Here is an 11,057-nt window from a genome sequence, read left to right on the forward strand (position 1 = left end):
TCGGCACAAACTAATACTTCATATAACCTAAGATAAATAAAAGGAGCTTGACAAAATCAAGAGTGTTACATTTCCTTAGACACTTGACATTATATGGGTTCTTCATTGCATTTCATCCTACTGAAACCCTTTTAGCATCCATCACTAAGATTAACTGACTTAACTAGATTTCAGCTACACTGACAGGGACGAATGTGACAGATGCCAGGAAAATATTCACAAGGCTTCACGCGGAGATGCTAGAGCAACCGTCAACCCAGTTTATAAGGTAGGTGTCTGGGGAAAGTTTCTTTAGGGGGATTTTAAGATGTATTAAATATGTATAATTTATCCATTCTGGTGATTGACTCTGCTTGGGGGCTATTCATAATGCCCAAAACCAGTGCAAAAATACTTCTCTACCTAGTAAAAGTAAGGAGGAATGTGTAAAAGATGAAACCGACACACACTCAAGGAAGAGAGAGAGTGTGGGTGAGATGATTTCCCAATTCAGAGCTGTACATGACAAATCAGACTCTAAAAATCTCATATTCTTTGTGGAAAAGCTAAAAATAATAATTAAAAAACAAAACAATTCAACAGAGGTAAAACAGGAAAAGAGAACAAACAACGTCAGAGAAAAAAGGGTCGTCACACAAAAAGCATTTCACATAAAACCTGATAAGCTAAGCACATAAAATGTCGAGGAAACGTTACAAACGCACAAGAAACGCTTCAAGCAAAGACATATCTACCAATGCTCCCAATGTCATCATTCATATAAATTAAGCTATATTTAACTATTCCCATTAAGGACCAGTGATCGCACAGAATTGCATATTTTTCTCCCAAAATGCACATAAAGCTTCATACAGCAACACACAAACACACTCACTGTAGCTCAGTACCAGCTAACGCTAAAGAAGGAAAGTTGGGTAACAAAGAAATATGGTTAAACACAGATTATGTGAAAAAAAGTTAAAAAGTTAATACATCTTACAAAAATACGCTTCATAAAAACACAACAAAATGTAAACTGCTCTAAGGAGCCACTGTCTTTCCGTCTGCCTTCATTTTACATCACACACAACAGGGAAACACATGTTAACTATTGTAGAAGTCGACCCATCAATAATCACGTTGGCACAGAAAGAATAACATTGGTTCCAATGTAACAGGAAAATGATAAAATAAGAGAGTTGTTTTCCCATATGTCCTGTGAGGGGTGTCAGTGCAGCAGTAATGGGGTAAAGGGCTGTGACTTCTACAATGGTGAAGCTTGGTTCCTTTAGTTCCTGATGCTGAATGCTTTGGTCTTCTTGATGCTTAGAAGGGGAGGTTTAATCTTTGGCTTTTTATGGGGCCCGTTATCCTTGTCCGAGGAGGGGAATCGACAACGGTAGATGTCTGGGTACTGCTTCTCGAACTAAAACGGAGACAAAGTCAAATGTGGCTCCAAAATTAGACTTGTTAAGCAACCGAAAAAAAACCTGTGCGTGTGCTTGGATTAGATTTGTCACTTGTCAGTTGCTCTAATGAACAACTGCCATTAGTCAGACTCCCTGCATTTGGTTCCTATGAAATAAAAATTAGAACACATCTGGCAAAGAGACAGTTATGCGAATTGTGGAGCTATATTCCAGACGAAGACAGAAGATTTGCTGTGACAAAAGTCAAAAGCAGTAACATCACCAACTAGCAGCTAACAAGAGGTAAATGCAAAGAAATATCCTTCACCATAGCTCAGGAGAAGCAAAACAGTGTAATTTGTCTTAAATACACCGTAAGTTGAAAGTTATGATTCAAACTAGTAGCTCAGCTGAGGTTTCAAGGGCCCAGAAAAGAGACGATCGTAGCATAAAATAATAAAAACACTATATGGTTCTAAAGCTGTTCCAGCTATTAACCTGAGTTCTGTGTAAAAACACCAACATCAGTTGTTTTCTTACCTGCTTCAGTTTCTTGCGTCTGTCCTTCTCACTTATGTTTTGGTCTGTCAGCAGGATCTCCAGTAACTCCTCCATGGCTTTCTGAGACGATTCCACCTTTTGCTGCTCAAACTCAGCACCACTAATCTGACGGCAGAACGCGTACATCGGCACTGGAACGCAAACGGGATCGCCGACATCGGAATTCGAAGACGCACTGTCAATCGGGATCTGCGTTGGGAAAAGTAAAAAATAAAAACAAAAGAAAAGTGACCGAGATTCGATGCAGATCACACACACAATTCAGCTTTTCCTTTCCCAGCTACTTTGAAAACGTGCACTGCATCTTTAGCAATATTTAGGTTTTAACTTTAGTCTCAGGGTTAAGTTTGCATCCCCACACGCTGAAACTGTACGTAGGGGGGTGGAAACAAAACCATAAACCCAGCACAATAACAATGAACCATCATAACCATCAAAAATAAAATTATGAAAACTTAAAATCCAAACACAACTGTGTTCATCCTCTTAATAAATTAACAAATAAATGTATTAATTTCTGATTAAAAGACATATGTAATCGCTAATTGTCCATTAAATATTATGTTAATGGAAACAGAATGTTTGTTTTGCTCTTGCCATTACAAAATCGGGGGGGTACCCACTTTTGCACATGACTACATGCACGTAGGAAGCCTGTACTCTAACAGTTTAGACGTCTACCTGTACAGTCTGCAGGTACTGTATGTGGTCAGTGATGGCACCGAGCAGGTATTGTGGGACTGACAGAATGCTTTGTTGATGATCCATTAAAAATGACACCAGTCTGGTTGCCAAGAGTTCGTCCAGATCACATTCCTCAGCACTGCCCAGAATGCAGCCAGAAAATGTGTGAACCATCTGAAAAGGCATTCACACAAAACTGTGTCAAAATAAGCAGTAATATATTTAATGAAAAAAAATAAAAATCAGCTTAGCGTAGTCACCAGTGTTCGGGTGCCGAGGGCGGGGTGGAGGCGAGGCATATCCACGTTCTGGCTGATTCGTGACATCATCCTCATGAGGAGTTGCAACTTCCGGCGGGAGGTGGGGGGCAGAAGGAGGGTGCAGAGCTGCAGGGCCTCGATGGCTAGACGCTCACAGTGAGGCTGGAGAAGGCCTGTATACACGTAGACAGTCGTACTGTGACGGTCATAGAGGCAGGTCAATTCTGCATTGCATTCAGCACAAAAATCAACCCGTAGAATCACTCAGGACATCATTCATCCAGCATCACCTACTAAATCACATTCACTAGATCAGACAAATCATGAATGTATGGATGGATAGATGAAGGACAAGATTAGTTACAATTGACTATGGTCAGACATGAGTCATGTAAGATATAGAAACAGTTTACGTATCGTAATATGCCATTAAATGTTCTGGTCTCAGTTTGCAATAAAGACAGCATATTACAAGCTGCATGAAAGTCTCCAGGAACTTCATTCCTGCATTTCATTCATGAATCTGCTCATATACGTTGTTTTGAGAAAAATTTGAGAAGATACAAACTTGTCAGATGGAAGAAAACCCACAAGGGCAGGTGACCTTCCTTACTGGGAGGTATTTGGCACAGATTCTAAGTTTAAATAATAAGAAGCTCTTTGGATAAATCTGACATTGAAGACGGAATAACCTTTTTTGAAGCAGGTCCTGCTTCGTGTTCTTAAATCAAACAAAACTTGGCAAAATAGTGCAAAAATTAAAAGCAACAGTGGGAAAAATATAACAAAACATGGCAAAAGCAAGCAACGTATAATCGGTGCTGCACATACTGAACCATCTAACCTAAAACATATCCAACTCCAAATGACCTCTATGCTTCATCAACCAGAACTTGCATTTCTTTGTTCTTTCAACGTGTTTCTTGTAACCTTGTAAATGTTGAAGAACATAGATCACAGAACTTCAACTGAACTGGAACTTGAGATACATTTGCAAGTTTAGAACTCATTACAAATCTAGCATAGTAGTAGTGGTTAGATGTTAGATGACATTAGTTTCATTAGACATTCACAGACATGCAGACAGACAGGTAGAGGGGGAGAAGGTCTTACTGTGCTCAGGTTTGTGTTGTGGGGGCTGGGAGCTGCTGGTGGGCACACAGACAGGCGCTTTGAACAGTGAAACGGGATGAGATGACTTGGACATATCCAGAGAGCTGAGGCAGCGTCGGACAACAGCAGGTGCATGGAGTGTCCAAAGATTAGAGGTACTTGCAGCAGGTCTAGGCCCACAGGGTCCTGTTGTAGCATGAGACCCTTTTGCTTTGGCTAAAGCAGATGAAGAGTGGCGACAGAAGGTGGCAACAGAATGAGAGGAGGAAGAGGAGGGTTGGTAGGAAGATGGGGAAGCAGGTGAAGCTGAGGAGGACCAATGCTGGTCTGCAGGAGTGTTTACATTGAGGCAGCTGGTTGCTCGGCCCGGCCACTTGGTGTCTTTGACTTCTTCCTCCCTGGTTTCTATGACAATGTCCAGACAGCTGCCTGCGCTGCGTGGACGCGACATCTGTAAGCCTGACGCTCCAGCCATGGAAACTGTAGACTGTCTTTTTCTGATTGCACCCGCTGGAGCTTTTTCACAAGTAATCGAGTTTGCTCTGGATACAGATGTTAAGTCTGAACCACCGCGTGGTGTGACGGCGGAGCCGTCGTCCTTGCTCCTGTTAAAATATGTGCCCAATGCTAGGCTGTCATTGGACACAAACAACTGCTGCTGTGTGAAAGGGATGGAGTCATCGAGGATAGTCTCCAGCGAGCAGCTTCGGGCTTGAGGTTTCATGGTAACAGCTGTACTTAAGCTCGAGCAACTACCACCTAAACAACTGTCACCTACGCGACCTACGTTCATTGCCGCTAGCCGTGATTGAAGTTTCCCACCAAGCACCTCTGTCATTGGTGACTCCGCCTCATCACATGTTCCCTGTCGAATCAGCGACAGGAGGAGACACTCCGTGGAGCGAAATGACGTCTTAGCCGGAGGGGGGGCTGAGGGGAGGTCAGGCTTCTTGCGCTTCCCGCTTTGGTGAGCAGTTGGCGTCGCAACATAGCCACAAAACACTGAGAGCATGTGCAGAAACACGGAGGAAAGAGGCAAAGCAATGCAGGCAGGATGTCAGTGCAAGCAGACAGTAGATAGGAGGGAGAGGGTTAAGTAAGTTCAGTTCTTTACTGTACATACAGACACATCACATGAGCAATGCAGAGAGAGAGAGTACAGCTGCTCATATCTTCATAACGATTCCATAAACATTTGTGAAAATAACCAACATCTCTGTTAGGGGTCAAAGGGCACTGTTAAGGACAAAGTTAAGGACAATCACATGGTGAACACTGAATGTCACATCTGAGCGGTCAGTCAAAATGTTTAAGCATCATTTACCTGCACCACAACACCATGAAGTGGCTTCTCAAAAGCACATTTAGCTGCTTTTTTTTTTTTTTTTTTTTTAAGTCCACCTACCTAGAACGTTGATAAATAGTTCATACAGTTCATATGTGAGTAATGGCTGCGGAAGGCTGTAGAAGTAATCTGACACCGTTTTGAAGACATCTCTTTCAAAGCCAGGATAGGACGGCTCCCCACTGTCATACTTTGGCCCTGGAAATAAATCACAGGTTACTGCAGCCATCACAAAAGGGAAACATATTTGAAAGCTTGCATCCGTCACATTTTATAAATGAAACACAAACTTTGGATGACTTTTAATAGAGGTAATATTACCATTCATATTTCGTACTTTAAGTAATGTAATCACATGTATATCAAGTTTGGGACGGCCAGTTGTAGGTGCTAGAAAAATCATGTAATTGTGAACAATCATGGAAAAAAAAACCCAAGGACATTCAGGTATTTGCTATGACTAATTAATTTCTAGAAATGTCCATGCGGCTGCTACTCACAGCTGGCCAGGCTCTTCATTGCAGACAAAACCCAGTGTGGAAGGTCATCTAAAGAGAGGATTGACAGGTTAGAATCTTATGGTTGTTTGCAGTTTGTGTGATGTAATACAAACCATAACAGATTAAGAAATGTGGCCAATGCTATTCTAGTGGATTCCGGTTCTTTTAAGAGAACCGTACACAGCATATAAGGATTAATTGGAATGACAGAACAGAGAATACAAAGATTTTTGTGTTTGCTCTTGACTGAGTTTTTTGTTGGTAATCGACTTACTGGTCTTGTCGTCCAGTGTGACCACCCCATGCTTGTTGACTTTGGTCATATTATGGATGATGTTCTGTGGGTTTATGCAACGCTGATCTAAAACTTCATCGAGAGATGCAATACCCAGAATCCTCTGCAAGCTGAAACACAAGACGCAAGCATTAATCACATGGGAAAAGCTTCATGCACTGTGCATCACAGTTCTTTGTTCTCCATGCTAAATCGAGAAGTCAACGTAATCATCATGTATAATGTGTTTATACTGTGTCAGGGTGATGTCTCTCCAGATGTCATGTTCATCTTCCACTGTCAGCTCTCGTCTCTGCACAGGAAGCTCCCCCAGTGGATGATTCTCTCCCTCTCCCTGTTCTTGGAGGCCAGGATCTATGTTTTCCTGGAGGGGACAAACAGAACATAATTTAACATCACATTTTTTTTTTTTTTACATTTACAATGTACTGAATACTTCCAAAGTGCAAACATAAACGGCCAATTTGTCCTGAAAGGGACGTAAATTTCCACAATTAAATTGTAAATAAATATGATACATAAAATAATAGCCCAGTCTAACTCACCAGTGTCTCCTTTTCTTGCTTTTTGAAACTCTTAAATTTGAAGAAACCTTCCTTGTCTCTCAGTGAAGGTCTTTTCTTTATAGAGCCAGGGCCCGAAGCTGGAGCGGGACAAGGAATATGTTTCAAAGGGGATGAGGAGGGGAATCTGAGGACAAAAAGAAGGATCCGTTAAGCAATAGCAATGTTTGCATATTCCATTGTATTTTAACCTAAATGAAACCTGAAACATCAAAATCTCTGCTTATACCTGTACAACATGTTGTTGTCCTCCAGATCTTCTGTGCCCCAGCGACCCTTAACATTTTCAATCACATGGTTCTTTAGAAATTTTTTCAGAAGCTGCACTGTCTGCTGCCTGGTGACATCAGGGCCAAAGTTGCTGTTGCTACAGAGCAGCTGGTGCAGCCAATCCACAGCGGAAGAGGCTGTGAAGCAGGAGGAATAGTGCCGAAAGTTCTGCCTGTGTTTCCTGAGGGGCATACCAGCTCGAAAAAGACGAGTGACTTCATTCCACTGAAAAAAGACAGAGTGTTAAGTAAAGACTAATCTGTTCAGCAAGCTGAATTACTTACACCATCAAACTTGATTTTAGTTCAGACTATAGGCCCTGAGGAACATTCCTGACAGCCTGAAAATGAGAAACACCGGTAGAAACCAAAAAAGATGAAGTTAAGTAAGTGGTGTAACGTTTTTTGTTTTTACATGGAAATAAGTCAATGGTGTCTTTGTCTATACTTGGAACTGTAAAGGAGAAACTTATTTATGAATTCTTATTCTGATCTTCCTGTACGCTTTTTCACTTCATGTGACCCTTTGATGTTTATCATCACCTCTAGTTCCTCTGTCTGGTTTTTAAGGTTATAGGTCTCGTTTTTTTATGCCTCTGCACGTGTTCTGTGTTGAGGCTCTAACCTCAACTCTGGTAGACACCGGCCTTGTGCTTCTCGGGAAAGAGGAACGGAAATTTCAGGAATCTCACTGTCATCAAAGGTTTTTCTTATTTCCACAGCAGACAATTCACCACAATAAAGACAAATGAAGATCCCAGACCTGGAATGTATAGTCCCGCCCAGTTAACCCCCACAACAACTGTCTTACAAGCTGTTAACATGGTGGCTTCACAATATGTTGTTTCCGTACATTGGTGTTGCCAGGTGGTCATTTGTAGTAATTCTTTGGATTTTTGAAGTACAGTTGACAGAAACCTTAACAGTTTTATTAAATTAAATTGTTGAGTTGAAGTACTTATTTCTATATAAGCTAATTTTATGTATTGTGCTGTTGCTATTAGATTTACTTCAGGGATTTGAACCTTACAGTTTTTATAGTTTTTTTCTGTATTTTAGAAATACTACTTAAGAGTTTAAAAAATGTATTTGAAGTGTATTTGCAGCCCTAAAGAACCAGGGCTTCTTAAACAAACCTGTTACTCCCATACAAAAAATCAGCCTCCGTTGACATAATGTAAGTTATAGTTACGATCCAACTAAGTTAGTCCTTGATTTAAACATTTAAATAAATATTCAGTGCGTTGATTTAAAAAAACAAAACAAAACACCACTGTTTGCAGTGTGACTCAGATTAGCTTTCGTAAAGTGTATCTTCATTTAGCTGCAACCTTTAGCAGCCCTGTACAAAAAGGCCGATTTAAACTTACCGACAGGTCACTAGTCCAACATATGTAGTTGGTTTTAAAGCATTTAACTAAAAGGGGCAACTGTACGAATTTGACGAATCCGTTAGTTGCTCTAATTACATAATCAAGTAGCTAATGGGAATAATAATGTACCGCATAGACGATAGCCCCCCCCCCCTTTCCAAATTGCAGTGGAACGTTCGCGTTATGCTAGAAATGTTTCAGTCGGCGATAATTCCCTACGTGAATTACGGCCAGTTGCTAACGTCGATTAGCATCAGCGTTAACTCACCAATTTTGTGGCTCGGTACGGTCCAGGGCTGATAACACGCGAACTCATACTTATCACGAAGAACAGACACTCCGTAAAATGCGCCGTTCATCCGATGGGAAACTATGCACATTTATCCATTACTCGAACAAGAATCTGTCGATGTGTAGCTACCAGTGAATGAACTACAGCATCGGACAAACCCTGCTCTGCTTCGTTCTGCTCAGACTGTTCAAAATTACGAGCCGTCTCTCTCTGGCACCTGATTGGTCAGCGACCGGAACACGTGACCATCGTCACCCTCAGGGAGATATAGAATCAAAACAAACCGTGGACGCAGAAACCGTGATCCAAATTGGTTCCACGTTCTAATAGAGCAACGTTTATAAAATGTGTGAAACTAAAGTAAATCTCTGTATTAGCAGGTAAAAAGTGGTATCGTTTTTTTTTTTTTACATCAAATTTCGACGTTTACACATTTTATTGTTGGTCCTTTATAACTGAACCATTACACTATCCTGCACAAATCTTGCAAATACTGTTGCAAAAATATAGTAGGTTAAAACTCTTTTCTGAATTGAAATTCATATCCATTAACCAAAGCTACATTTTATTCAAATGGTGCTTAGTTTAGTTTTTCCTCCTCTGTGTATATGTAACATGAGATTTCCCTTTAAGATCAATTATGTCTCATTTTTTTTGGCAAGCCATCAATGAGAATAACTTTTAGGTTTTTAGATTCTTAAATTAATTGACAGACCCTGGTAATGTAATGGACACTTTGACCACTTGTCTACTAGAAAGTTTTCTTCTTAGGGTAAAAAAAAAAAGTTCTATAAAGACAATTATTGGATATATTTGAAAATGTTACAAAAATGGATGATTTTGAAGTTTAAAAGTTGTGATTTAGTGGTTTGACTGATTTATGTAATTGCATCAGCCCAATTACAGCTTATTTTAAAAAAAAACTACATTTCTGCTTTTTCTTGCACTTGCATCTCATGAAATGTAAAAACTTTTCTGATACGACTTTGCTTTGTTGTTTTCTCCTTGAATTAGATTTTTGCTGCCTTGTATCTCACTTGTAAGTCGCATTTGGATAAAAGCGTCTGCTAAATGACTAAATGCAAATCTTATAAACTCATAATAGATAGTGCTTTGTTATAAATTGTTAGTGGGAGATCTTATAAACAGAGTGGAGATATAATTCCTGTTTTCTTCAACGCTGCTTGTGCTTCAATTTGAAAGAAACACTCAAGAAGCTGCAGTTGTAGGGAGTCAGCTCTATTGAATTCACTAACGCACGTACTGAACGTACATTAACATATGTTAGGAGACAAAGAGAGTTTGGTGGAGTGCAGACAAAGAAACAGTGGAGGTTAGAGACATTTCAAAGAGATAGATACTGGGAGGTAGGGCTGACTTTACCACTTAAATGCTAATGACATGCTAATGTGTGCAAACGTAAGCATTAAAGTATGTGATGGGGCCAAACCACTTGCTTGTGAATTGACATTTGACTGCACAATAAGCACTTGAATAACAGGTTTTGTATTTCTGCAGGGAAATTTCAAGAACATGCAGGCTGTGAAGCCTTGGAAAAGATGACAGCGGTTACACTGCAAATGACTCTTATTTTCAGAAGAGAAAACATGTGAACAGACGAGTCAAGTCATTGGAAAAGAGACTGGGGCCAGACTAAAGCTTCTGTGGGGTGGAGATAAGCGTAACAAAGGAGGGTAGAAGTATTGCTTTAGGTCCGAGGGTGTGTACAATTTACAACCCTAACGCCAAAAAAGTTTGGAAGATGTGTAAAACGTAAATAAAGACACAATTCAATTACGTGCAAATCTCATCAGTCCATATTTTATTCACAATAGGACATAAACAGCAAATCAGATGTTGAAACTGAGAAATTAAAAAATTGCATGGAAATGTGTGATGCAAAAAGGCTGTAACCAAACCTTTGATTTCATAATCCGCTAAATGTTACCTGCAATATATAACAACGTTTCGAAATAACCTTTGAGTTATATCTTGCTGCCAAAATCGGTTTCCCCTCTCAAACAAACTACAAAAAATACAAATAAAAAATGCCGTGACCCGGATTCGAACCGGGGTTGCTGCGGCCACAACGCAGAGTACTAACCACTATACGATCACGGCGAGCTACCGTGAAGGTGACGTTATAAATGTTTCACCAAGAATAGTTCGTGAGTGGATTTGCGAATTTATTTTGTTTCGTGCATTTTTACTTGTTGTAATTGCAATTGCAATCAGTAAATAAATAAAAGCAGTTGGGAGGTGATCAACACGCTCAGGTAAACCGCAGTGAGAAGTAACGTTCTTTCTAAATTGAAGATCGTAAACGTAGACAGATTCAATAGTCAAACGTAAAGTTGCAGACTACAGTCTGGTTTAAGGAAGAGGTGTATATATCAACACGACTGCATTCTCGT

The 11,057-nt window shown here is 40.2% G+C and overlaps 1 protein-coding gene and 1 non-coding gene across 3 annotated transcripts; both read right to left on the reverse strand.

Moving 5' to 3' along the window:
• Window positions 1–509: 509 nt before the first annotated feature.
• Window positions 510–8,835, reverse strand: depdc1a (DEP domain containing 1a). 2 transcript variants are annotated; one of them, XM_067512902.1, is made up of 12 exons: window positions 8,620–8,835; window positions 6,939–7,204; window positions 6,692–6,836; window positions 6,380–6,510; window positions 6,126–6,256; window positions 5,852–5,899; window positions 5,412–5,549; window positions 4,007–5,008; window positions 2,894–3,066; window positions 2,631–2,807; window positions 1,929–2,138; window positions 510–1,405 (listed from the first exon to the last, which is right to left on the reverse strand). In XM_067512902.1, exons 1-12 carry the CDS (start codon window positions 8,665–8,667, stop codon window positions 1,268–1,270), a joined length of 2,607 nt encoding a protein of 868 aa, XP_067369003.1. In that variant the 5' UTR covers window positions 8,668–8,835; the 3' UTR covers window positions 510–1,267. The 2 variants fall into 2 exon arrangements, with proteins under 2 accessions (XP_067369003.1, XP_067369004.1); XM_067512903.1 differs by lacking the exon at window positions 4,007–5,008 and having other exon boundaries at window positions 8,620–8,833.
• A 1,857-nt stretch (window positions 8,836–10,692) lies between these two features.
• Window positions 10,693–10,764, reverse strand: trnah-gug (transfer RNA histidin (anticodon GUG)). The gene has a single exon. It is a non-coding gene; the product is annotated as a tRNA-His (tRNA).
• Between the last annotated feature and the right edge of the window lie 293 nt (window positions 10,765–11,057).

Source organism: Channa argus, chromosome 8 (assembly GCF_033026475.1).
Source record: "Channa argus isolate prfri chromosome 8, Channa argus male v1.0, whole genome shotgun sequence".
NCBI lineage: Eukaryota > Metazoa > Chordata > Actinopteri > Anabantiformes > Channidae > Channa > Channa argus.